Source organism: Onychomys torridus, chromosome 8, assembly GCF_903995425.1.
Source record: "Onychomys torridus chromosome 8, mOncTor1.1, whole genome shotgun sequence".
In the NCBI taxonomy this organism is placed as follows: domain Eukaryota; kingdom Metazoa; phylum Chordata; class Mammalia; order Rodentia; family Cricetidae; genus Onychomys; species Onychomys torridus.
Genome location: NC_050450.1, coordinates 9,642,968 through 9,670,830, shown reverse-complemented (window position 1 = coordinate 9,670,830; position 27,863 = coordinate 9,642,968). Strand labels below are relative to the sequence as shown.

The following is a 27,863-nucleotide window of genomic DNA, read 5'->3' as shown; positions in this document are numbered from 1 at the left end:
CCAAGGACAGAGAAAGGGGTGAGGGTCCCTCTACCAAGTTTCTGAGTTTGACAATAGCTCCAAGTGCAGCCCAGTATTTGAGGGTCAGAGAAGATGCCCCTACATAGCCTACTAGCCAGTTATTCAACCTGCCGAGGGCTGCCACCATCAGCTCAAGGCACGGTCCTTGAATGTCCAGCTGGTAGTTGGATGAACCTGAGGAGCCTCTCCCCACATCATTCACCTTCTATTCCTGCTGCTCAGCCAAGAGTCCATTTGTCCTCAGAGTAGTTTTGAGGGTGTAGTGCTAACACAGAGCATTGCTGACCTTATATTCACTGAACCTCCCAGAGGCCAGGGAGATCCTTAGTATAGAGAGCAGCAGCCAGGCCCCTCAAAGCCAGGATAGCAAACTCCAGAGACTTAGAGATACCAATGCCCCACTGCAAGGTCAGGTATCTGGTTGGGAAGGTATGTGATTAATGCTATCTAGCTTGTGAGAGACCAATTTCCCATTTCTGCTCCATGGTGCTGAATACTGAAAAATGTACAAGAGGCAGATCACAAAATATAGCTAAGTGGGAGGGCTAAGGTCTAGGGCTACGTAATTCAGTAGGGCAGTCTGGCTCCCAATACCTTTCTGTCAGTTTTTAAATAGCCAGAAGAGCAAATTGAAATATTCCTGATCCCAGAGAAGTACCTGAAGTGATGGTACTCCTCTCCTTGACTTGATGACCACACATTATACATGTGTCAGAACAGCACACCAGACCCACAAGTAACAGACACCAATTACACCAGTCTGGAAGGATTAAAGAGCTGGGGAAGACTCATACTTTTCTGGCATTTCTCCTGGTCTGTGTAGGTTCCTCCCCAGCCCATGCATGGTCACCCCAGTGTATGCCACCTATGCCTGGGCACCTTGCCTGGGTGCACTACATAGACACCTCCTCCCTGAGGCCTCTCCTCCATTTGAAAACATACCATCTCTGACAGATCATGTGACTTACCTACCCCACTGCCATTAGCAGATGGGAGAGTCTAAATGTGAACCCTATCCTTGGTGCCTTCCAAAACAATCTAGCAGAGTATGGGACATGGCCCCTGAGTCTTTTCTAAGATACCTCCAGGGGTGCGCCATAGACCTGGGTCAGAGTTTGAGTCCTGAGTGTAACAACTGTCTCACGGCTGTCCTTTGTCATACTCAGTTGCCTGTGGGCACAGCTCCAAAGCCACAGTCCCACTCATTGAGCCTGGGAGCACATAGTCCCAGATAGCAGATGGCTGGGCCTTGTGGGTCCCAATCAGGGGAATGTTTGCTGGGGTCCGCAAAAGCACAGTAGACCCTAGAGAGCCATGTTTTCTTCTGATGCAAGCTCATTCCCACACTAGGGATGAAAGAGGCGGATGCCTGGGACGGTCATTTATGTATCTGCTTTATCTAGCTAGGTCGACCTCACTTCCTGCCTGGGTTTGAAAGAGACTCACGTGTATCCCCAGGATGGACATTCTCAGCTTCTTGTTGGGCTCCAGCCTGTGCTCCCAGGCATCAGTGCTGCAGGCTGCCCATCCTGGCTAGGTGGCCTTGAGGCCTGCCCCAAGATATCCCTCTACTACATGGCCTTTCACTGCCTTCTTTCTTTCCCTGGTCTGCCTCACTGCACTGTCCTTTTCTAGGCAAACGGGTTCCTTCTGTACACAGACATTAGGGACACTGAGTGGCAAAGCAGGGTTCTCACAGGTGAACAGGGGCAGACAAGGCCCATCAGATAACCACAGAGAAATGTATGCAGTTGGAACTCACAATGAGGGACCAGGCAGGGGCTCCACCAGCCGGCACAGATCAGCTGCAAAAGGCTCTTGTCTTCCTAGAGAGACGAGACCCAAGGAATGAATGCTGCAAGCCAGGAGCCCTAGGAGCAGGTGTCTGAGCCTCACACAAGTCACACTGGACCCCGTCCCTCTATCTTGTCTGAGACAAGTAGAGTCCTTTCCCCCATCTTCCTAAAGCTTCCCTGCAAATCATGCCCTTCCGAGTACAGAAGCCGGCAGTCTGTCTTTGAGAAACAGTTTCTATGCCTCTTGACCAAGGCCTCTGCCTAGAAGTGGTTTTAGAACCTGCAGACCCAGCACAAACTGGGACCTGAGCCAAGAGAAAGGGTGCCCTGTGGAGTCAACTGGAGTGCTGTGCCCACAGTGCCTGCTGTGCCCCTCAGACACTGGGCCCTGGCCTGCTGTGGTCCTTATCTGGCATCCACAGGACTAAGTTTTACAGTTTCTCTGTGAGCATCTTTGAGGAGGAAGACAGAAAGTGTTTATTGGAAATGATGCCAGAGTGAAGGTCAGGCTGCCCTTGTAAATGTAAATGTCAGCCTATCAGCCTACAACCACCACTGGCCATCCTAAGAGCTGACAGACAAAAGAAAGGGCTAGCTTCTGGGGACCCAGTGTTGAGCACCTCCATGACCTCTGACCCCAGGCTCCCTTCTTCCCTGCACCTTCTCTGAGCATCCCTCCTTCATTTTTACACTGAAGTTCTGGACACCCAGTCCAGTGGCCCTTCAAGGGCAGGCACTCCGGGGAGAAGGCAGGGTTGTCTTTTCTCTGCAGGTGCTCTGTTTCCTTTCCTCCCTCCCTCCCTCCCCTCCCTCCCTCCCTCCTTCCTCCCTCCCTCCCTCCCTTCCTTTCTTCTTCCCTTCCTTCCTTCCTCCCTTCCTTCCTTCCTTCCTCCCTCCCTCCCTCCCTTCCTTTCTTCCTCCCTCCCTTCCTTCCTCCCTCCCTTCCTTCCTTCCTTGTTTCCTTCCTTTCTTTCTTTCTTTTTTTTTTTTTTAGTGGGAAATAGACCCAGCATGAAATGGACAAGCATGGCCATCCTCCACATGTAGTTCCCGTGTCCCCACTGTGCTATGGCATTACTCTTAGCTCTACTCCTGCAGTGTGTCTCTGAGACTGTGACCCAAACACACCATGAGCCGGTCCTGTGTTGCTGTCCCAGCTTGTGCATTCCACTAAGCCACTGGGTGCCTGCTCTTCCCATTTCCTGCTCTGTGCCCTGGTCCTTGGTTCCCAAGGTGGCGCTTTCCAAGTCCTCCCCTCCCCCAAATGTCACTGTGAGTCTAAGGTGAGTGTCAGCACCTCCTGCATCCCCTCCATGCCACCCTCCCCAGGGTCACTCTGGTTTGGCTCTGGTCCTCAGACCCTCTTTCCTGCAGGCATTTCCTCCTGTGTTCCCATCTTTCTGCAGGTCCATATAAAACTGACAGGCACTTTTGTCCTTTTGTCCCTGTCCCGTGATTTTTCTGACAAGACCAGAAGTTATCAGTGATCCAAATCTTTGCTGCAGGATTGGACCTTCTCTGTCTCTAATCATATCAAGTTGAATGAGTGAGGGATGGGGCTGTATGCAGTTCAGTCAGCCACATGCTTGCCTGGCATGCATAGTCTGAGTTCCATCCCCACTACCACATGAACCGGGTCTGTGTAATGGACTCAGGAGGTCGAGGCAGGAGGATCCAAAGTTCCAGGATTCTCCTTGGCTGTGTAGCAGAGTCTGAGGCTAGCCCTGACTATTGTGAGACCTTGTCTAATAAAAAGAAGAAAGTTGCATAAATGAACAATTTTTTTTCTTAGATCTCCTGACTTTGGCTCGTCTTGGGGGACAGCATGGATGTGTCCTGTCTGTGTGGTGGGCTGCAGTCTGGGTCACTCCAGCCACAGACTTTCTCCCTTTGTTCTTGCTAATGCTCAGTGTCTGTCACTGCTGTGTCTCTCTCCACCTCACCTTCACTGTTCCATTGTTACAGGCTTTCTATGATCTGTCCTGTGTTTTCCCTCTAGTCAGGAGTGGCAGGAAAGGACGCCGGCGAGTGTTCAGCCTGTCGGAGGCCGACAGTCACGGCGGCCACTGGGTTTAGTGCTTCGACCAGCAGCTGCCACGGCACCTCACGCACAATCAAATCAGGCAGGTCTCCTTCCGGAGCCCCCCGGGCCCATGATATCCCGGCCACATGCAACAGGGTCGCGTGAGCAGGGCGGGAAAGCTGGGCCTAGAGAGCACACCATCCCAATCTTAGCTTCCCTAAAGTTAATTCTTTTCCTTTCTGTCCTCTGTCTAAGGCCACACACCCCCAACCCTCTGCCCCCAGGTCCTTCCTTGACAACCTAGAGCATTGCAGTTGTTCTTAACGTCCTTTCCAACATCAGGCTCAATATAGTCTCAGAATAAGCCCTGTGCCATGTCCACACAAATACCTGCAATTGACTAGAGAATTGTGAGCTTGTAAAAGCAACCTAGAATGTTCTTTCCCAGGCCTTGGCCAAAGCTAAGCAGCAAATACAGCTGCTATCCAGGCCCAATGCTACCTCCTTGACAGAAGCCATCTTCCCAGTGCCCCAATCACTTTAAACATCACTAGGAGAGGTGAGCAGCTGGGCTCTCTCGTCAGGGCCATGGCTGCTGCCATCCTGGGACTTCCCCATGCTTGTTGATATGTCCATGTGCTGACAGTGTGTATCAGCAGGAGCCCTTCACTTTCTTTTCAGTTCGCCCCCAGCTGACCCTCTGAGCTTTGCATTAGCTTGCTACATGGAGCCCTTCCCTCCCTCCTTCCCTCCTTCCTGCCCTCCCTCCTTCCCTCCCTCCCTCCTTCCTTCGCACAGCACTTGCCTGCCTTTCAAGCCTATATACAACCAGTCCATATCACTTCTGGAAGCTATCACTTGCTTTACAAAGACCAGTGAGGCCCTACTCTAAAGCTGTAGGTCACAAATGGGGGTGGCGGGGGGAGCCTCAGGCAAGACACTTCCTAGTGCACTCACAGGCAGAGGCTGGAAGCCCCTCAACCCTCCTCTCTTGCTATGGCTCTACCTCCCAGCCCATGTCCAAACTCCTCCTTTCCAGTGCCCAGTTTGTAGCCATTACAGAATCAGCAGAAAAGAGATACCAAAGGTCCAACAGGTCACAGCCTTTGAACAGAGAGTGGCCTGGCGGCACTTTCCCCAGGGAAGCCTGCCCTGCCCTCTTCTCCTTTTGCCCCTTTGTTATATGGATTTGGTGCCCATTTTCAAGAAGTATTCCCAGTATTTTTAAAGTGAAAAAAAAAAAAAAAAAAAAAACCTGCCCTTTTAACAGAGTTGTTACTTTTCTTTTCTTTTTTGTTTTTTTGTTTTTCGAGACAGGGTTTCTCTGTGTAGGTTTGCGCCTTTTCCTGGAACTCACTTGGTAGTCCAGGCTGGCCTTGAACTCACAGAGATCTGCCTGGTTCTGCCTCCCGAGTGCTGGAATTAAAGGTGTGCGCCACCACTGCCCTCGAGTTGTTACTTTTCTAAAGACAGCTATTTGCCTGTGTAACAATGTTAGTTGTTTTGTTTTGTTTGATGGCTTTGACTATGGTCCTTCTGCCTTCCTGATTATTCTCATCAGCAAAAGCCCCATAGAGAACCTGGAAAGAGGTAAGGATCCAGGAGGGCAATGCTTCTATGCCCCAGTCCCTCCAATACCAACAACAGGACAGTTCCATTTGTAGTGAGTCATTTCCAAGCTGCCTAGCCATGGACTCCTCGTGGAGGAGTTCCAAGATAGGCTCAGACCCATTTGAAAACTTTCGTAGAGATCACTGAGTGCCACACGGAGATGGCAGGTTCCCACAAGGTCACAACAAGGACCCGTGTGAAGCCAGCCCAGCTCACAGGCGTTGGCACACAATGGACTGAGTTTGTGGAAAGCCAGAGAAAGCAGCACGGATGGCTGTGGGACAGAGCACTTCTGGGCTTAGTTGTACGGCTCTCTTTCTGCCCCAGTTCTCACTGACACCAGCCCTCCAGCAAGGATGGGCCCGGAGCTGTCACAGGGAGTGGCTTTCTCCAGACCTCGCTCGCTCACTGGCACGCTCGCTCTCCCTCTTCTTTTTTCTCTTTAAAGAAAGGGCAGGCTGTACCTCAGCTCAGTGGTAAAACATTTGGCTAGCATCATGCCTGAGGCCCTGGGTTTCATCCTCAGCAGTACAAAAAGCAAAAGTGAAGCCCTTAGGAAAGAACTGACCAGGCCCTTCTGGATCCATCCTCCCGGAGTCAGGTGTGCGCTTCCCTTTACCTGTGTCTCCTCTGCTCTCCACCCCATTCTTCATGTTGCCTGGTTTATTTTGTTCTTCGTTCTTCCATCCTTTGGCTCTGTGTTCCGTTCGCTTTTCTGTTTTATTTCGGCTTAAATGAGAAAACAAGAATTAATTCAACCAGAATGGCATTGAAGCAAAACAAATTCCCATATGCCCCCTGAGTCTCCTCCCATGGCTCCAGGGGCTGGCTGGATAATCACCATCTTCTGTCCAAGGACAGTTAACCCTAAAATCCACACAAATACAAAAGTGCAGCCCAAGTGACAGCCCAGCACTTCCTCTCACCATCTGAGAATGTTCAACCTCTGCAGTCCTAGACAGGATCTCCCTTGAATGCCACACATTCCCAGCTTGCTCATCATTGAAAAGCAAGTAGCCAGTAGTGTGTCCACAGTCTAATCAGGGTTTATAAACAAACAACAACAACCAGCTACTTTCCAACTGCTGGAGGCTCATGGCTCCTCTTCATGGCCCTGTGGAAACTTCTGACAGTCGTGGCCTTGACCAGCCTATCCTCTTGGTGGGTGCTAACTCAGTGCCTGCCGAAGGCAAGGCAAACGACAGTTCAAGAAACTAGACAATTTTAGAAACTAGAAAGTTCTATCAGTTCGTTTTTAACCATTGCACTGGACTCCTTGGCAAATATCTCCAAATGTAGCCTCTGGAAATAGCCTGGAATTGTGTACCCCAGGCTGTTTGCATTCATTTACATATTTACCACCAGGCAGTTGCCCCAGACTCATCGAGAACACCAAGTGCCCAGGCCGGGTTTCACTTTCAGTATCCACATGTTGATTTCACAGGAGGCCTGAGTGTTCCCTGCTGTTATAAGTCAGGCACCCAGGGTCCTGACATACTCCCCAGGCCTAAGTAAGATGAGACTGAGCAACTTCTGGGTCCCCAAAAGGAGCAGGTGGAACCAGGGCAGGCCCCAATACCAGCAGTCTCCCCACAGGGTTTTCTACCTTGATGCAGGACAGGAGTAGCGGGTGCCAGGTGTTTACAGTGTCGCCAGAGCTGAGAGTATCTCTGTTTTCCTTCTCTAGATGCCCCCACAACTCCAGAACAGCCTCAGCCTCACCTTCTAGACACGGCGGTGATTGTGAATGAAATGGAAGTCAACTCCAAGCCCAGCAAGAACTTGTCCAGGAGCGCTGAGGTGGAGACCATGCACCTGTCTCCCAGCCTCCTCCCCGCCCAGCAGCCTACCATCTCCTTGCTCTATGAGGACAGTGCTGACACACTGAGTGTTGAGTCGCTGACCCTTGTGCCCCCAGTTGATCCTCACAGCCTCCGAGCCCTCACTGGTGTTCCCCAGCTCCCTGCACTGGCCACAGCAGGCACAGAGACTCCAGATGAGGACACTGTATACCCAGAGCCTGCAAACCCCACAGAGCACTGAGTGGATACCCAGGGATCTCCCTTTGTGTGTGCAGTCCGCCGGCAGGGACCCTGGTGCAGTTTGTGACAGCAAGACACATCAGGAGCACCCACAATTCTCCATGACCTTGGAAACTGTCCCTGACACCCCTTGCTGCAAGACAGCCATGGACCATTGGAGTTTCTCATTTGTTCTGATCTCTTCCTGAGCAAGCTGGGATCCCAGAGACAGCCTCCTGTGTACAAATGATGGCATTGACCACCTCAGAGGGGTCTGGGGCAGTCTCTGATCCTGACAGCCCCAGGTGACCCTCCTTCAGGCAGCTCCCTTGTCTTCACTCCCAGTGTGCACAGAAGTGGACCAGGTTACTGTGGTAGAACTCTATAGACAAGCACCTGGAGAAACATCTCTTTGGGGCTTTTATTTCTGGTTAGGGCAAAAGGTGAAGAGATTTATTTAAAAAGAGTATTGGGGGAGGGGCACCTAAGGCTTGGTGTCACATGCAAAGTGTCAGCCGTTAGGTTCCCCTTATGTAGAGCGTCTGTGTTTTTATTCTGAAGTTGCAGCTGTCACTTCCTCTCTTCCTGAGTGACACTGGTTTCTCTGTCTCCAATCCTACAAGTCTGTGGGATGATAAAGTCTCTCCCTGGATTCAGATACTTCTGAACAAAAAGAGAGACCTGAGCCCTCTCAGTCCATATGGAGTGAGAAGCCAACTTCTGTGCTGTCAGGTGACCTGGGTGACATCTGCTCCCTGCTCAGGACACCACATCAGCACAGCTTCCAGCAGGTTTGCTGCCCTCTCTCTTCATCTAAGAAAGATCCATTGGGACCACGGAGGCCCTAGCCCAAGTGGGTGTGACAGGAGTCAAAGGCACAGGAAGTCATCCTCAGATGTCACCAGCTTCCCAATATGCATATGGATGCCCAACCAGAGGCCCAGCTGCAAATCAGATGACCCAAAAGCAGAACCTTCCTCTGCTGCCCACTGCTGCCCCTACCACACAGCCTGTTTGGGTATGGAAATCCCATTCTTCTAGGCATGTGCCAGCAAAACCATATTTGTCCCATCAGCCCACGCAGCCAGCCAGTTCACAATTCATGGCTCCGTGGGAAGGCCTTCCGTGGCTTTCCTGCCAATGTGGCCACACCCAGTATCAGGAGCCACTGAAGGCTAACCACAAGGGTACCCTTGTAGGAGGCATGTCACCATCTGCACATCAGAAATCCTTGCCACCCCTGTCCAGCTCGCTTCCCTGCAGCCCCAGTGCTCCCCAGGAGGGGAGTGGTGTCCATGTGGACTGGCTTCTCTGGTTTTTAAAAGTACTCTGGTGGGCGTGCCCAGAGGCAGAAGCTCCTAAGGCCTGGCAAGAAAGGATGTTCCAGGAGGTTTAGCAGAGCCCCTGGAAAGAAGGGCTCTCTGGGCCCCCCAGCCAGCCCAGGGTATTTCTTGGTCATTTGCAGGGAGGGGTAGACAGCGGAGCAGGAACTTTGGGTTTTGAGATGACAGTTGCTAGGACAGTGTAAATGTTATAAAATGCAAGTGACTCCACCCTGCAGTATGGTCAGGAGAGAAATGCCTGCAGCCACCCTAACCCACCCATGCAGGTGGGCTCCACCCTTCTGGTTCTAACCTCTTCTCTGCTCTCAAGAAGTTCCAAGGAAGGGGAAAGGTTATGACCAACGTGGTCAGCAAACACTGAAAGGGCAGCTGCCATGTAACATTCACTAAGGACAAGCCTGTCCCCCACAGCTTGGAAGATTGTCCCCCAAAGGCTTCCTGTAGCCAGGCACCCAGGGGTACCTCCAGGTAAGCAAATGGGAACTTCCTGTGAATGGAGCTCCTTGGCCCATTGCTGATGAGGAGGTTCTGGAGGAAGCAGCTGGCCAGGACATTTCCTCACCTAGGTCTTGGTGGCAATGGGCACAACCCAATCCTCAGGAATACCCTACTAACTTGCCAGCTGCTCCCCAGGCAGACCCAGCCAGGTAGAACATATTAGGTCTCCCATGGTCAGCAGAGGAGACAGAACTAAGGGGTACCAGGTCCAAAAGGGCACAGAGCTGACCTGGAGGTCCCAGAGTCAGCCTTCAGAACCACTAGTCTTGTCTCCAAGGCCATGCACACCATGCCGCCCTGGTCTCTTGCCCTTCTGCCACTGCCCTGGGGCCTATATCTCTGCTTTGACTATCACCATAGAGAAACACAACACTGCCCCATCCTGTTTGAAGGCTTGGGCAGTCAGGACACTTCCCACAGCTCAGACTCATTGTATTGGTGAACTCCCTGTATGGTGGAGGTGGTGGACGAGGCTCCCAGAGCTGACCCTCTCTGCTATTGCACCCAGCCTAGCCAACCTCCCAAATACATGACTACATCCCTCCTGAGGGCAGCACTGGCTTTCTCTGTGGCCTCTGAAACGCACATTTGTAAATAAGGCACGGGTAAGCCAGGTCTGGTCTTTTGTAGTTGCAATAAATATATTTCACGCAGTAACAATGGGTAGAAGGTTCGATGCATCCTCCCTCCCTCAGAGCTGAAGCTGTGAAGAACTGTTGCAAAGTGGGGGCAGGGCTGGGAAACTCTGGCCAGGGAAGTGCCTGCTTTTGCCAGCAGGAGTTAGACTTTGGGGACTGAACCTGAGGGGGGCCACGAAAGCTAGAACTTCCTTGTAAATTAAAACTTGGCAATAAAAAGCAAAACCAGTGGTCCAGGAGTGAGGCCTGCTGTTCTTTGGCACCATGGCAGTAGGCTATGCCACCCCGGGGAGAGCCATCAAACTCCTGAGCTGGTACCACCGATCAGGTGGAAGGACTGGAGACCTCACTGCTCTGCTGAGGTAGTTCTGGGAACAGTCCTATTTGGGAAGGCCCTACCCACAAAGGGGGGCAGGGTCTTGGGTTTGCTCTGCCTCAGCTACTCCAAGCCTTCTGCTCTCTGCCATGTGATATGGGCTGGTGAGGCCCTGCCTATCTGGACAGGCAGGGCTTCCACCTGGGATAGCCTGGTAACACTGGTGGTCACAATTCCTGCACACCCCAGCATATACCAAGTTGAGCCCTGGAAATCCCTGGACCTAGAATAACAGGTTTCTTGATAGCTTCAGATGCTCTGGCTCGAACCTAGCCCAGAAATGCCTAGGAACATAGGGGTCTTGAGAGCAAACCCAAAAGGAGAAGCTGGACAGCCAACCTCATACTGAGTCCTTACAGGAGAAATGTGCCACAGCACAGCCTACTTCCTCTTCTGGCCTATTCTGTGGTTGTCCTGTTTCCTTGGAAGCCCAGCCATGATGTCTGGGCCTGGGGAGGCTCTGGGGTCCCTAAGTGGAGTCCCCAAGTGGTACCTGCTCATTGGGACATCGGCCAAAGGCTCACCCTCAGCCTCCTTTACCTCACAGCAGCCCTGCTTGGTTGTGTGGGCATTCACATGTCTGATAGCTCCAGTCTATGGAAGGAACGAACATACTGGAAAGATGCACAGGAGCGGGGTGACCTATGGATGGACAGGGGCCAGGAACAGCAGTTGTCAGAGGGCTCAGCTGTCTCCCTGCCTATCCTGGGTCTCCAAGAGCCAGACCCTCTGGGGTGGAGAGACCCAGGTGAGGGTGGGGAGCCCTTACCTCATGCTGTCCCCTGTATACAGATGAAGAAACAGGAGGTAGGCCTTGTGCAGCCAGGCCATCCTGATCCGAAACCTGCATGGCAGAGGTGCAGGTCCCCAGGCTGGGACAGGAGGAAAGGGGTTCAGCAGCACTTCACAGACATGGATACGTGTTGGAATCATCTGGAATTCAAGTCCAAAACTAGAAGCACCCCCAGATCTAGTCATCAGAATCCCTATAGTACCCTCACTGAGAGCCCTTAGCACTGTCTGGGCTCAGAGGAAGTGCCCACTCAGGGTGGGCCCAGAGCCCACCTTACAGTGGTGTGGTTGCTACTGAACTGCTTGCTGCTACCAACACCCACTCACCCTCTCAGGTCCCTTCAACCTCACAGCAGCCCTGCTTTGGGCATTGGGCATGTGAATGTCTTGGTGGCTTCAGTCTAGAGAAGGAACTTACTATAAGTAAACTCATGAAAGTGGCCTCCAAGTCGGGGGAGTTAGGTGACTCCTAGTCAGGCATAGTGGCTTGGTATGTGTGTGTGAACATACATGCTTGTGTGTGGAAGGTGGAAGCCAGAGTCAACAATGGTCATTCCTCAGTCACTCTCCAATGAGTTTGTTTGGAGACAGAACGCATCTCTTTGCCTAGAGTTCACTGTTTGCCTAGGCTGGCTGGCCTCTCCAGTGTCACCTCGCCTGGCTTGCATATATACATGGGTCCTGGACATTGAACTAAGGTCCTCATGTTTGCAAGGCAAGTACTTTACCAAGTATTTATTCCCCAGCTCTTTACCAATTGATTCTCTCTGGAATCTGTCTAATCCCAACCAGGACTCCTCTGTGGCTGATGTGGTGGCTCGGGGCCAGGCACTTAACATTTTCCTCTTGTGTCCTCACCCCGAGGCCGGAGATGTCCCCCTGCAGATCAGCTCCTGTCACTGTCTCCTTGGAGATCTGTCATAGTATGTCCTGCCCACTGCAGCCTGAGTCCCTCACTGGAGGGAAGACCACATCCCAAGCAGCCCGATAAGGAAAGCCCCTTCTACCTCTGCCTGCTCCTCCATGGCTCTTGAGGGTACTGGGAAAGAAGCCTCAAGGCCTTACATGCTTTTCTCCAAAGGAAGGTGGGTTTGGCATAACTAGACATTTGTGGTTTCCCAGGAATTCACTCTGGGGCACATGATGCCCAATAGCAAGTTTGCATACCTTGCTCTCCCCTAGGCAGGCCATGGTGCCTCAGCATCACCCTGCTCATGGTTCTACCACCCAGACTACCACTGCATTTACCCACAGCTAAAACCCATTGCCATTAAGGCCCTAGGTACAAGGCTCTGCGGTTAGCCTGGCACCTGGGCCCTGCCCCTCTTCTCATGCTCCCTCACCCCAGCTCAGCCTCACCTCCTGACAGCAACTGCACTCATCCAGACACACCCCTTGAGCTAGATTCACCTTCTCAACCTAGTGTATTGAAGTTGGAGGTCGCACCTGGAATAGAGAGCCCTGCCTTGCCTTGGTCCTATGCTATGCTAACACACTCCTAGCAGGGTGGAAATGACAGGAGTTTGTTCTCCAATGACCATAGAGGCCACAAACGTAAGCTCAAGCTCAGCACAGCACAAGGAGACCCCATTCCATGCCTCTCTCCCAGTTTCTCATGCTCTTCAAGCCTCAGTGTCCTAATGGGTAAGTCACCAGGCTCTAGGTCCATGGTCACATGGCTCTGGGTCTCCATGCCTCATACCCCTCTCCCTTCCCTGAAGACATCAGTCATGGGACAAGGACCCACCCTGATCCAAGATGACCTCATAACGACCTCAGCCTGCTAACATCTGCATAGACCCTAGTGCCAAATAGTCAGGACCACAGGTTCCAGAGATTAGGACACAGGTATGCCTTCCCTAGACAGTCATAATTCAGCATGCCAACTTGCCAGGAATGAACAATGCCACACAAACAAGCTCAAAGCCAACCCAGAGAACTCACTTTTAGAGTTGTTGGGGTTTAGTGGTATGTGATATTTGCATTTGTATATGCTCATGTGTATATGTGCATGCATGCGTGTTTGTGCACGTGGAGGCCAGAAGACAACCTCAGGCATTGTCCCTCAGTATCTTAGTGTCACTATTGTTGTGATGAAACACCATGACCAAAGCTACTTAGGGAGGAAAAGATTTATTCAGCTTACACTTCCACATCACAATTCATCATTAAAGGAAGCCAAGACAGGAACTCAAGCAGGGCAGGAACCTGAAGGCATGAGCAGATGCAGGGGCCCTTGAGGGGTGCTGCTTACTGGCTTGCTCATCATGACTTGCTCAGCTTGCCTTCTTAAAGACCCCAGGACTACCAGCCCAGGGATGGTACCACCCACAATGGGCTGGACCCTCCCCCATCAATTACTAATTAAGAAATGCCCTACAGGCTTGCCTACAGCCTGATCTTATGGAGGAGTTATCTCAACTGAGGCTCCCTCCTTTCTGATGACTCTAGCTTGTGTCCAGTGACATAAAACTAGTACTGTCCACCTTGATTTTTTTGATACAGGGTCTCTCACTGGCCTAAAGCTCACCAATTAATCGAAGATGGCTGACCTGTAAGCCCCAGGCATCCTCCTCTCTCTGCCTTCACAGCACTGGGATTACAATGCATACCACCATGACCAGCTTCTTCGTTTTCTTTTTCAATACAGGATTCTCTGTGTAGCCCTGGCTGTCCTGGAACTTACTCTGTACACCAGGCTGGCCTCAGACTCAGACGGATCCGCCTGCCTCTGCCTCCCGAGTGCTGCGATTAAAGGAGTGCACCACCATCCAGCTCCCAGATTTTTTTTTTCATTGTACTTGCTGTCTTAGTTAGGGTTTCTATTGCTGTGAAGACACCATGACCATGGCAGCTCTTATAAAGGAAAGCATTTAATTGGGGTGGTGGCTTACAGTTTCAGAGGTTTAGTCCATTATCATCATGGTGGGACATGGTGGTGTGCAGGCAGATGTAACTGGAGTTTTCTCCAGTCCTGCCCGGCACTATGGACCCTGCAGCCACTTATAAAATAATCACTCAGAAACTTACATTAATTAAACTGCTGGGCCATTAGCTCAGGCCTACCACTGACTAGCTCTTACTCTTAACTCAGCCCATTTCTGTTAATTTATATGTTGCGTGACTTTACCTGTTGCCTTTACGTGTTGCTCCCTGCATGGCAGGCTGGCCTCTCGTTCAGCTTCCACCTCCCAGCCTGTCTTCTCTGTTTGTCCTGCCTATCCTATACTTCCTGCCTGGCTACTGGCCAATCAGTGTTTTATTTATCAATCAATCATAGCAACATATATTCACAACATACAGGACATCCCACAGCAGGCAGACATGATGCTGGAGAAGTAGCTGAGAGTTCTACATCTTGATCTGAAGGCAACAAAAAGTGAACTGTGTCACTGGGCATAGGAGACCTCAAAGTCCACCCCAGTGACACACTTCCTCCAACAAGGCCACACCTGCTAATAGTGTCACTCCCTATGGGGGCCATTTTCTTTCAAACTCCCACACTTGTGTTCTTAGGATAAACTCAGGTCTTCATACTTGCAAGGCAAATACTTTACCAACTGAGCCAACTGTGCCCCCAGCCCATTCATTTTTTTTTCAGAGAGGTTCTCACTGTCTAGCCCAGGCTGATCTTGTACTCAAAATCCTCCTCACTCCTCCTGCCTTACAGGATCACAGCTATGCCCCCTCTTCCTACCCCCACCTGTTTAAGATTTATCCAAGTCCCATGCCTGCCTTGTTGACAGGGGTTTGAGAGCACCTCACAAAGGCTTTTCTCTTGGATGGGATCATCAGGGTGACAGAAAAAAGAACCAGGTCACAGTGGGACTCCACTAGACCCTGTCCTTGTGGTCCAAGAAGTCAACTCAGGACTACCACTGCACAAGGCAGTGTGCTGGTGCAGCTCACAGGTCACAGTATGCTATGACCTATGCCAGCTCTCCTCCAACAGAGTTCCCCAGTTCTGCAGGCTATGGGTGACCAAGTCTATTGACAGAATCTCCCAGAGCCTGATGTGTGACACTCTTCACCTGGAAGATGAATGTCGAGGCCAGTCTTTAATGGGGTCCTAAATTCCCAACCCAAGTTCTTATGTGTCTTAATACCCATGGCCCAGCTTTTGGCCTCACCCACTTACATTAACACTGGTATTATCCAGGCCTTTCCCAGCCCAGGCAACAACTGCTGGAAGAATTTTCCAGGCTCTGCTTGCCAGGGAAGATGCATTGGAAGGCTCTCCTTTATTGTCCTTAAAGGTTCTGCATTCCCCCAACAATGCCCAATCAAATGGCATTACTAGCTCAAGACAGCCAGTGCAGCCCTGTCCCATGATAGGACCCAATGGCCCTAAGGAAGTGCTAAGCCTTGCAAAGATCAGCTCCCTCAGCAGAGGGTGGCTCTCTCCCTGGCAGGTCCTTGTTCATGCATGTGACATGGGGGCAGGTCATTGCCCAGGCTAGCACCTTAACCTAGAACCAGCTAGAATCACATGGGGTTTGAAGAATTCCTGATGTCACCCAGACCTGTGATCCCAGCTACTCAGGAGGCTAAGACAGGGAATTACTGGCCCAAGACCAGCCTGGGTAACTTAGCAGGACTGTGTCTCAAAGGAAAAAAAATCAGGCTGGAAGTGTAGCTCATAGCCTAGCATGCCCTACTCCTGTCACCCAGGGTCATGGTCAGATGGACCCCAGGACCTTTACATTCTGAGATAATTATATGTGGTCCAGGCAGTCTTTCAAGTCATAATCACCCCTCCTCATCCTCACCCCAGCTGCTGGATGGCTGGGGTGACAGGGGCAGCTGTTCCGGTTTCCCTTAGGTGTGACTAGACTAGCTGCCCAGATTTCTGCTGTAGTTTTACTTCAGAGTGCACCTGTGGGAAGGCTCTAGCAAGGAGGAACACTTGACTAAAGGATGGGTGGTGGTTACCCAAATCCTAAGACACAGAGGAGAAATGCCCCCCTCCCTCATCTGGTATATCAGTACTCTTGGGTGCCAGGCCCTTTAGTGTGGGCCTTTGCCGCCACAGCAGCTCTCCTGGGCATTGCCTTACATGGCTTCTTGGCCTCCATAATCCTGTAGACACTAATGTCATACCTGGCTGCATATATGCCAGTGTCTTGCCAGGAACGTACTTACGGTGCAACAGGCAAGGAGAGGACCACACCCAGGCAGCCCATCCTGGCCACTCCCATGCCACCCTGTAGCACCTGGAAGACCCCAGCCCATGTCCACCCCAGTGCCTCAGTACCTGCCTTTCCTCTCCATCCCCTCTTCCCATCTTCTCTTCTGGTCACAGGTCACTGTCACTTTCCAGAGGTTCTTCTGGAACCTGAAGCCCCTGTGGGGATCCCCAGCTTTCCTCTTTCACATTTTACTTCCTGGCATTCCCTCATACCTCAAAGGGTTTTGTTTCTTTGAGTGTTTGCAGCATTCGAGGCCCGATATTTGTTGGCATTGGTTTCCAAAGGACAGAGTGCAGCCAGTTTGGCTCATGGGGGAGATGGTTCCAGATGGCAGAAGTGGGGGCCAGAAGGGAAAGGGCAGAATTCTGTAGTTGGGCACCTGGCTTCAGCCTGGCTAGAGACTCTCAGTGGAACCAGAGTTAGCTGAAATCCAGCTGTGGGAAGGACCTGTAGAGGTGGTGTGCATCGGGTCCCAAGCCCTGCTGTTAGGGTTTGTCCCTGGTAATGTCCTTGTTCCTCCTAGCTGCCCCTGCATAGGCTGAGTCGGCCCTGAATGAACACCTTGGATGGAGACCTGAAGACACAGCGGGCAGGGCTGGCATGGCCTGAAGACATGAAGTAGGTTCGGGGAGGTACCCCAAGACCCCAAACACATCTGCTACACATGTCAAACCACAGGCTGAAAACTGGTAGCCCTCAGTCAGAGACATGGCTCCCCATGTGTTCTGTTTGGCCTGTTCAGCTGGTACAGTGCTTAGCCAGCATGAATGAAATCCTGGGTTTGATCACTAGTACTACATTAACTAGGCATGGCAGTGTACACCTGTAATCCCAGCATCAGGAGGTAGAGGCAGAAGGGATTTGAGTTTAAGGCTAGCCTGGGCTATGTGGCAAACATCTAAAAAAAAGTCCAACCTTGGATGTGACAGAGCCATCACCTGTGTCAAGTTCCAGAACATGTTTATCATCCCAAAAGAGGTCCCTATGGGGTTGGGGATTTAGCTCAGTGGTAGAGTGCTTGCCTAGCAAGCGCAAGGCCCTGGGTTCATCCTCAGCTCCAAACAAACAAACAAAAAAAAGAGGTCCCTGACCCATGACCCACTCCCCACTTCGCCCACCCCACCACCCCATGCCTGACAGCCACCAGTCTTGCTGATCTGCTGGTTCTGGACATTTCATGTAAGTGGCATCTTGCACTGTGTGCTTACACCACATGTCTGACCTTTGCCCTCAGCACCATGCCGCTGAGGTTTATCTGTGCTGTGGCATATATTAGTACCTTGTTTCTCTTTGTGGCTGAATACTATCCCATCCTGCCTTGTCCTGTCTGTTTACCTGCCCGTCAGTGGGCCTTCGGCTTGTTCCTGATTTGGCACATAGGACTAGGTTTCTTGAGTGAGTTCAATTCAGCAAGCATGTGACAGACAACCAGACAGGCAAACAGACCAACCACTACTGCCCACTACCACCTGCAGTAAAGGTGAGTACCTTCTCAACCCTCCACATCCTCATCTGGGAAGTAGGTCCAATGAGGTCAGGCTGCCCCCTGACACTCTGGGTTCCTCGACAACACAACACATTTGTACTGAGAGCCCAGTCTGCACCTTGAGCTCCTGGGCCCGGCTGAGCCGAGCAAACAGAGACAAGGGTACAGTGAGACACACTCCTGCATGGGGCTCTGAAACCAGGGGGCACACTCAAGGGTTCTGGGTTAAACAATGTGGTTGGATTCACATGGTAAGGAGGTTCGGGGCCTGTAAGGGAGAGGCACCAGGGTAGCTTGAGACCACAATGGGAGACAGCTCATGATTGCTACAGAAGTTCAGGATGAATTCAGGAAGTAATATCACAAGTAGGGAGGGAGGGCAGGGCTGAGGCAGGCTGGGAGGAAGGGCAGGTCTATATAGGGCTTGGAGAAGATTGCAGTGAACTGTCCCTGTGTTCCACGTATGGCCATGGTCACCTGTCTCAGGCATATTCAACGTTTCGCACTGACTCTCTTACTCCCACCAGCCACCGAAAGATCTCGCATCAATTGGCAAAGATTTTCCTGGGAAATCAAGACTCCTGTGACGTCACCATCAAGGGACAGCCCTGGTTGGCGCCTGACCAGACTTGTCTTTGCGCAGTTTGACAACATAGTGGATATCTATTTATGTCCTTCTTGGACACAGAGCCTCCTGGTCTCAGCATGGCTCTGTTACTGGAAGCTTCCTTTCTGAAGAGCATGACAAGTTCTGAGCCAATGACATGTCCCTTGGGTGAACTGTTGCCCGAGACTAGATGTTAATGTTGCTTTTGTTTCCTCATTCTAACTCAGCCTGGACTTTCCCAATACTGTGACAAAAGCCTGAAGCAGTCAACTTATGAAGCAAAAAGATTTATCATGACTGGGGGCTTTGAAATTCCAGCCTAGGAGGTGGTGGGCCCTATCTCCTTTCTAGCACACTGTGCAAGAGAAGGTCACAAAGCAAAGCTGCTTATCTCATGGCTGGGAAATAAGAGAGCAATAGACCGAGAGCCCATAACCCCCTCCAGAGCATGGCCCCATGATGGAAGAACTCCCACTTCTTCTCAGTTGTGTCTCAAGGCCCAAAGTGTCATAGTCACCTTGCCTGGCCTACACCTCCATCTGCTGTTTTCTGTACAACAGATGCAAGTGTGTAATCCCCAAAGATTCATATGGCTCTAGCTACAAATAGGCGAATTGCCTTCCAAAACAAGACCATGGGCATTCCTGCTATCTGTGTAGACAAGTACTCATCTCATCACTGCTTGTGTGTGTGTGTGTGTGTGTGTGTGTGTGTGTGTGTGTAGGCAGCTGTCATTCCTCACTCAGTCACATCTTCAGTGAGATAGGGTCTCTTGATGGCCTGGAACTCACGGAGACTGTGCTGGCAGGCCAGCAAGACCAGAAGGCCCAGGGACCTGCCCCTCTCCACTTTCCAGCGCTGGGATTCCAAGTGTGCACCACCATGCATGCCTAGCTTTTTCTGCATGAGTTCTGGCATGGAATTCAGGCCCTCTAGCTGGCACGGCAAGAACTTGTCCAGCTAAGACTCTCCCTGGCCCTTTCAATGCTGTTTTAAGCCCCTCCCAGCTCTCAGCTCAACCCTCTCTTCTGTGAGGCTTAGCCTCCACAGTCTCTCCTCTCTGCCCTCCACATTCCCATGGTCTCTAGCCACTCCAGCTGCAGGTCTGGTGTCTAAGCCACAGAGAGCCCACCACCCCTGCTTCCTGGTCCCCACCAGACAGAATGCTTTGTGGCTCTACTCCATGCTGGGAAGTTGTCTTAGAAACATAGGAAGTCAGTGGTAGACTCTGTTTTGTTTTGAGACAGGATCTCACTATGCAGCCTTGGCTGGTCTGGAAATCGCTCTGTAGACCAGGATGACCTCAAAGTCATAGCAGTCTCTCTGCCTCAGCCTCCTGGGTGCTGGGCTCAAAGGTGTGTACTGCCACTCTCAGCTTTGGAAGTGCATTCTTTTATACAGAAGAGGAACAACTGAGGCCCAGACCAGAGAGCCTGGGTGACTTTCCCAGGACCACACAGTTCTGAGAAGCACAAATGATTCCCGCTAACTGGTGTTTCCTACGTGCCAACAAGGGAGTCTCCATGCCCCGCCTTCAGCTGCTTCCTATCACCGGGGTACCAGCACTATTCACAGCCGACGGCCCTGTCCTCAGCCACCTGCACTCCCTAGCATCACATGTGAATGAGTCTGCAAGGCTACTCCATGTTCCTACTGCAGGGCTTTTCCTCTCAGAGAGAGATCTAAACAATGGGGTGGGGCAGGGGGGCTCATGGAGCCTGGAGGCTCACCACTCCTGTCGGCACCACCCACCACACCCCAGATTGCCAGCAAATTCCTAGGAACTGCTGAGAGTCTGTGCAGCCCTTATCTTTTGAAACCGCTTATCTGGCACACTTGATCCGAGGCTTTTCCTATCACCTGGAGCCACCGTCCCGCGAGCCGCTGCTGCTGCTGCTGCTGCTGCTGCTGCTGCTGCTGCTGCTGCTGCGGTGACATGGAGCACTGCCCTGGCCTCAGTGACATTTGTCAAGAGCAGGTGACCACATGCTGACCCAACCCCTGAGAGGCAAAGAGGAAGGGCCTGGATCCTGTGTACTGATTGAGCACCCACTTTACAGCAGGCTCTATATGAGAAGCTGAGAATGCACCAATTCTTCAGCAAGACAGGAGTGCTGAGTACAGGAGAAGGTAAAGCCTGGGAGGTGGGGCGAGCAGACCAGGGAGGGACAATGGGGCTGCACTTTCAAATTGGTCAGTCAGGGAGTTGGGGAATGGGTGCTAAGAAAGGGCAGCTGAGCCAAGGTCAAAGGAGGTGGAGGAAGGGGGCTCTTAAATCTTGGGGCTCAGAGTACCTTGGCAGAGCAAGGGGCCTGGGGTGTACCAACAGGGCTGGGAGGGACGGCAGCCATGAGGGAAGAAGGAATGGCGAGATTTGTCAAGAAGACCAGGACCCTGCAAGACCATGGAGGGGACTTGGGGTTTTCCCTGGAGCTGTGATAGGGAGGGAGGCTCGTGCATGATGTGGATATCCACAGGCCATTCCAGTGTATGCTTGCAGAAACTAGGGCCAGGCAAGCTTAAGGCTAGGGACTGGCTAGGAGGCCCTGCTATAGTCCAAGCTCATCTGTCTGGTAAGGGTCTGCACTGTGCCCAGTGCACAGAGGCACTTATACACACACGGACACACAGAATGAATTCTATTCTTGCTTCTGCCATCAACAGTCTAAGTGGCTCGGAGCAAGTGACTTCACATCTCAGAGCCTCTGCTCCTCCCAGAAATCAGAGTGCAGAGTCCTTCCCAAAGTGACTGTGTGCAGAATACAGCTGCCAGCTTCATGTGGAGGAGGGTGGCAGATGGTTACACATGGTGGCATGCAGGCAGACGTGGTGCTGGAGAAGGAGCTGAGATTTTGACATCTTGTGTAGGCGACAGGAAGTAGTCTATCTCACTGGATATGGCTTGAGCATATGAGACCTCAAAGCCCGCCCCCACGGTGACACACCTACTCTCACAGAGCCACACCTCCTAAGAGTGCCACTCCCTTTGGTAGCCATTTTCTTTCAAACCACCACATTGGGCTTACCTAAGGTCTGGGTCTGACTGCCAGCCAGATGGCCCATGTCCAGAGGCAACCCTGTGGCCCAGCCAGGCTGGTCCCTTGCATTGTCACCAGCAGGCAGGGCAAGGAGGTGTCACTGCAGCTGCAGGCCTGGGGACAGTGCAAGGGACCTTCCCATACTACACTCCAACCTCCCGAAGTCACCCCGTTCCCCAGGAAGAGAACTGCCAGCAGAACCTGAGATACCTTCAGCCACCAGGAACAAGAGCCACTGAACCACCTCTTGTAATCATCTCTCAGCTCTTCTCTCTTGAGAGAGAAAATGTCCCTAACTGGGTGCTAGACATGTTCAATGATGTGTGTGAGTGTCTGTCGGTCTCCATTTTCAAAACAGTCTTGGGTCTTCCTGGGCAGCTGGAGGCTAAACTCAACCGTATTGTTTATGTATTTTCATATTTATTTTTGGTTTGTTGTGTTGACATAGTGTCTTGTATAACCAAGGAACTCATTATGTAGTCCATCCTGGTCTCAAAACCGATAGCAATCCTTCTGCCTCAGCCTCCCAAGTGCTGAAATGACAAGTCTGAAGTGCCACAACTGACTTTCTGTTTAATCTCTACTGTGCTCTCTGAGTTATCACCAGAGCCCATCAGATGGAGGTCCTCCCTGCAACAGGGTCTCAGGACCACATTTGCAGTTAGAACAAGCTTTTCAAAGCTTTGAGATTAAAACAAACTAGTTAAGCAGGGCAAATTGGTGTGTCCCTTTAATCCCAGCACTCAGGAGGCAGAGGCAGGGGGATCTCTGTGAAGAGTTCCAGGACAGCCCAGGCTACATTGGAAGAACTTGTCTCAAAAATAAATAAATAGGAGGTTGGAACAATGCTTAGTGGTTCAGAGCATGTATCGTTCTTCCAGAGGACTGAAATCTAAGTCCCAGCACCCATGGCCATCAGCTTACAACCTCCTATAACACCAGTGCCAGGAGATCTGAGGTCTCTGGCCACTGTGAGCATTTGTACTCATGTGTAATACCCACCCCACACACATATACAAGTGTCCACAAGATTAAAAATAAAATAAATATTATCAATAAATAATTAATTAAGCTGGTTAAGTAGTAGCACTCAGCCTTGTTGACCCACAAGGACTGCACCCGAAAGACTTGAATTTTGGGAATGGTGACGTGTTGGACCCTGTTCTTCAGCCTGACATCAGTCTCTCAACTGCTCATTTACTCTTCCAGACATCGTGACCTTTTCTAGGTAGTTCCCCTGGACCATTTTAGGACCAGGATACAAAAGTTTTAAAGGTCAAGGGGTAAATGAGAGCAGAGAGCTGGAGGACTGAGAGCCTGGGAGTCTGTCATTTCACACAAGAGGAAGCAGAGGCCTGGAACTGCCCTAGGCACACTCCCTTGTCTCTCTCACACCATGTCCATAGAATGGGTTCCACTATCAGTCGGCATCACTGTGTAGAGGGGAGTCCCAAGGACCAGGGAGGGAAAGTGGCCTGTCTGAGGCCCCACAGCTGCTCAGGACCAAGTAGGGACTGGGCCCTAGTCCCCTGGCTTCAGATCCCAGCTCTCACTCCCACAACCTAGAAACTCAGTGCCCCCATCTGAATTTCCCCAGCTTAGCAAGGGCTCTAGGATGGAATCCTAATTCATCCCAGACAGTGGCTAAGGTGTGAGTTCCTTTGCTCTGCCTGGGGACATGGGGTATGGTGTGCTGTGCCCACATCAGCAAAATAAATCTCCAAGGCACGTTCCTAGAAGGAAGGGCCACAGTTAATACTGACCTCCTGGTGCAGGGGGATCTCCAGCTGTGTGTTCACTTCTGAGAACACAAAGCCAAGGTTGGGCAGGGCTCTGAAAGCCCCTGCCCTATACTCACAGTTTCTGGATTTGGGGGTGGAGGGGTGGGCCAGCCTGGACTCAAAGACCTTACCTGGTGGGACTCACCACAGCTCTTTCTGTGCCTCAGTTTCTTCATCTGTATTACACACTATGATACTGCCTGCCCAGACTGTGCAAATGAAATGTTAAGTCTCAGAGAGGGAATGTGGGGCTCTCCCAGATCCTGGACTTCACCCAGATGAAGCTGTTAGAAGGTGTCTTCAGGTAATCGAGCTAATTAAAGTGTGTATAAGCATGGGGATATGGCTCAGTGGGTACATGAAGCCCTGGGTTCCATTCCCAGCACCACATAAAACCAGAGCAGAGGTGCACACCTGTGATCCTAGTACTTGGGAGGTGAAGTCAGGAGGGTCAGATGTTCAAGGTCATCCTTAGCTACCCAGTGAATCAGAGGCCATCCTGGACTCTTGAGACCCTATTTTAGGAAGGAAGGAAAGGAAAGGGCAAGGAAGAAAGGGAGGGAGAGAGAGAGAGGGAGGGAGGGAAGGAGGGGAGGGGAGGGAGGGAGGGAAGGAGAAAGGAAGGAAGGTCCAACCATCCCTAGAACCCCTGGATTACCCCACCATAGGCTCAACCAACTGCCAATCAAAAAATGTTGGAAGGAAACTCTGCATCTGCAGTGAGCTTGCTCTGACCCCTTTCCTGCCAATAGATCCCATGCTGCTGCCCTTTCCCTGATCTCAGTTGTGTTGGATGTCCTAAGCCAGCCAGGTGATTAGAGCCTACAGAAGGCATGTGTAGCTTCCAAGTAGGTTTTGTGCCTTAGAGGAGACTTGGGCATCCTTGAATTTTGTTGTTGGTGTTCTGTGATATTGGGAATGGAACCCAGGGCTCTAGTATACTAGGCAAGCTCTCTGTCCCTGAGCTACACTACAGCCCACATGTACCCTTAGATGTGATGGCTTCCTTGGAGGAGAGTCCCAGAACCAAATCCCATCCCAAGGCGGGTAATGGGTGTTTCCTACTAAGCTGTCACTGAGAGAAAAGAAAACCACAGAGGGAAATGAACTGGAAGTTACCTCAAGCCATGACCTTCTGCCCATCCATGGACTTGGACCAGAAGGTGCTGGCATACAGGAATGCATGACCCAGTATGAAGGCAAGTCACCAGAGGGCCACCTGTCCAGGAAAGGTACCTTCTGCGCCCCTCCAGTGAGACTGGGTCTCTTAGGGGAGGCTGAGTCTAAGCTGCAGTGATGGATCTCAAGGCTGGGGTGGATCTCAGGCCAAGGGTCCAGCATGAAGCTGAGGACTCTGTAGGGTGCCACTCACAGAGCATCCACCTGGGTGGGAATGTGTCACATTAAGACCTGTGGGAACTTCAGATTCACTGGTCTCATGAGTCTCTCTTCTGAGGGAGCTAGCTTGGGGACCACCAGAGAAGGCAGGAGAAAGCGAATACTGGACAACTGTGGGCATAACAGGGAGCCATGTTGGCACAGCTCCACTTCCTGCCACGTCTCAAGGCAGCCCCATGGTGCCTGTGGGAGGGTGGATGTGGGAAGATGAAAAAGTGAAGACAGACTGGTCTGCCTCCGAGGACCCAGGAGCTGCAGCATCAGACTCCTTGAGATCTGAAGGGATGCTGGCTTTCCATACTGAGTCTTCTCTGGAGATTTTGGGGATCTCAAGGGAAAGCTGCCCCTTACAAAGAAGGCTGCACTGAGCAGAGTGACAGAGATGGTCAGCTGATGTCCCTGTCCTCGTGGGTCACATTGGGGGCGTGGCTGTCTTACCTACCACCTGGTATGCATAAGAACACAGCTTTCCTGGGCAGCAATGCTCTTTTCTAGAAACGGGACCAGGAGAGGATTCAAATACTGCCTGTGCATAGCGCCTCACAGCGTCCTCTCTGTATAACGGGCAATACCAACCCTTCTCTAGTCCCCAAAAGGCCAGAATGGGAAATACCCACAACAGGTGCCTGGTCAGGAGGATGCCAGGCAAATGGCCACCAAGTTGATTAGCTGGACCCACTGAGGAGTCACAGGAATGAGCCACCTGTGATCGATCCAGGCAATGATGAATGGGCAGGTCGAGAAATGAATCGATGAATGAACTAGATGCAGGAGCTGGCGGCTGCAAGCAAAGGGTCTGAGTCAACTCAGAAGGAGGCCAGAGGTCAAGTGATGCTGCCCCGAGGCACATGGGCTCAGGCATGACGCCTTTCTGACTCACTCACGCTAGTGTTGTGCCACCAGGCCTGCCTGAACCCTCTGAGTCACCTTCCCCCAGGCCAGCCCTGGGCCCTGCTACTCACAGGCCGAGCCCACAGTGAATCAGGGATTTTGCAGGAAAATAAGAGTCAAGACCCAAGAGTGCCCAACTTGGGGAGTGGGGGGGCCGTAGAAAGGGTTAACAGAAAGGACATCAAAGGGCTGTGGAGCTGGGGGTGGCCCTGGAGGTGCGGGCAGGGTAGACAATGGAGCCTGGCCCTGTGCCAAGGGTGTGTCTTCACTTTCTTGTAATACCCATCCGCTGGGACAGGCAATGTCTGATGTCCACATACATGCAAAGCTAGCATCCTTGGGGCTAGAGATGTGGCCTTGAATACTGGAAGACTTGGCTGTGGTGTCACATGTCTGCAATCCCAGCACTTGGGAGGGGGAAGGAGGGGGAAGGGGAAGGATCAGTTCAAGGTCATTCTTGGCTATGAGTTCAATGACAGCCTGGGTTATGTGAGACCTCATCTTACAAAGGGGAAGCACTATTGTGTTTCATCCTCTCCAGTGTACTCTGTCCCGGTTTTGTTTGTTTGTTTGTTTGTTTTTGTTTTGTTTGTTTATTTGTTTGGGTTTCTTTAGAAGATATTGAGTGCAGTGGACTGAGCAATCTGGGGAGCTGAGGAAGACCTGGGAGGTCTAGAAGCAATAATGAATGCCGGGTGGACATGTGACCAGAGCTGAGCTGCACCTTCAAGGGCAAGAGGAAGGAGCAGGCAGTGTTGGGGGTGACTAAAGGCTGGAAGAATTCCATGCTGGGTTTGGAGGCAAGGCAAGGGCTTTCTCACCTACCCTTGCGGGTGGGGCGGCTAGGTCTCCATTCATCTGCCCATCCATCCTGGACCACTGTCTGCATGCTGTGGTCACCTGAGCAGTCTGCACAGCCGTGATAAGTAGGGGCACCAAGCTCTAAGGAGAGGTTGTAGCATGACGTTTCTGGAGTGCTATGAACCTACATCTAACACACTCAGACTCAGGAGCCCTCAGAGCTTCTCGGCATTTGGAGACAGTCCACCCAGAAGGTTTGGAGATGCCTTCTGTCTATCACATGGTCACAGAGCAGTCTCCTGCAGGAAGAGGCTCACAGCCAGTGTGAACCAGTCCTCGAGAGGCAGAGTCCCACTGGAGAGCAAAAGCAAGGACTGCTGTGTCCCCATCTTTTAGGAAATGGAGAAGGATTAGAGAGGCTGAGTAGCCTGTCGAGAGTCCCAAGGTCCTAGGAAGTGAAGCTAGGAGGACAGAGTCTTACACACACACACACACACACACACACACACACACACACTCACACACACATATACACACTCACACACACACTCACACACACACACACTCACACTCACACACACATATACATACTCACACACTCACACACACACACACACTCACACACACACACACTCACACACACATATACACACTCACACACACACACACACTCACACACACATATACACACTCTCACACACACTCACGCACACATATACACACACACAAACACACTCACACTCACACACATACACACTCACACACACTCACACACACTCGCGCGCACGTGCACTCACACACTCACACACACTCACTCTCACACACACTCACATATACACACTCACGCACACTCACACATATACACACTCACACTCACACACACTCACACACACACACCCGCCTGCGCTTCTTGTTGTTTGTTTTTTGTGCACACCTCAGCTGCTTCAAGAAATGTGGGATTGTGGACCTGGTCAGGTTCATGACTGCTGTCTGGCCCATTCCCTCCTCCTCCAGCTCTTAACGATGTAAATTGCCATTAGTCTGAGGCCAGTCAGTTTCAGGCCAGCCTGGGCTACAGAGTCAGTTCTAGGTCAGTCTGGGCTACAGAGTCAGTTCCAGGTCAGTCTGGGCTACAGAGTCAGTTCAAGGCCAGCCTGGGCTAGAGTCAGTTCAAGACCAGCCTGGGCTACAGAGTCAGTTCAAGGCCAGCCTGGACTGCTGAGTCAGTTCCAGGTCAGTCTGGGCTAGAGTCAGTTCAAGGCCAGCCTGGGCTACAGAGTCAGTTCAAGGCCAGCCTGGGCTACAGAGTCAGTTCCAGGTCAGTCTGGGCTACAGAGTCAGTTCAAGGCCAGCCTGGGCTACAGAGTCAGTTCCAGGTCAGCCTGGGCTACAGAGTCAGTTCAAGGCCAGCCTGGGCTAGAGTCAGTTCAAGGCCAACCTGGGCTACAGAGTCAGTTCAAGGCCAGCCTGGGCTAGAGTCAGTTCAAGGCCAGCCTGGGCTATAAAGTGAGGATACAAACAAATGCTGGTTGTGGTGGTTCACACCTGTAGTC

The 27,863-nt window shown here is 51.7% G+C and overlaps 2 protein-coding genes across 6 annotated transcripts in view; one reads left to right on the top strand and one right to left on the bottom strand.

Annotated features, from left to right (window-relative positions):
* Clec16a (C-type lectin domain containing 16A) overlaps positions 1-10,190 on the top strand; it is a 209,449-nt gene extending 199,259 nt beyond the window's left edge. For 4 of the 5 annotated variants that reach the window (XM_036194913.1, XM_036194911.1, XM_036194912.1 and 1 more), the window contains one exon: positions 7,139-10,190. In XM_036194913.1, coding sequence (XP_036050806.1) covers positions 7,139-7,494 — 356 coding nt within the window. In that variant the 3' untranslated portion in view covers positions 7,495-10,190. Of the gene's footprint in view, positions 1-3,816; positions 3,941-7,138 lie in introns of all 5 variants that reach the window. The other variant, XM_036194915.1, reaches the window with a different exon arrangement.
* Positions 1-27,863, bottom strand: part of Socs1 (suppressor of cytokine signaling 1) — a 65,152-nt gene that overhangs the window by 7,816 nt on the left and 29,473 nt on the right. Inside the window, exon 2 of the transcript XR_004945601.1 lies at positions 6,071-6,180. The gene's annotated coding sequence lies outside the window, so the exon portion shown is untranslated. The remainder of the gene's footprint in view (positions 1-6,070; positions 6,181-27,863) is intronic.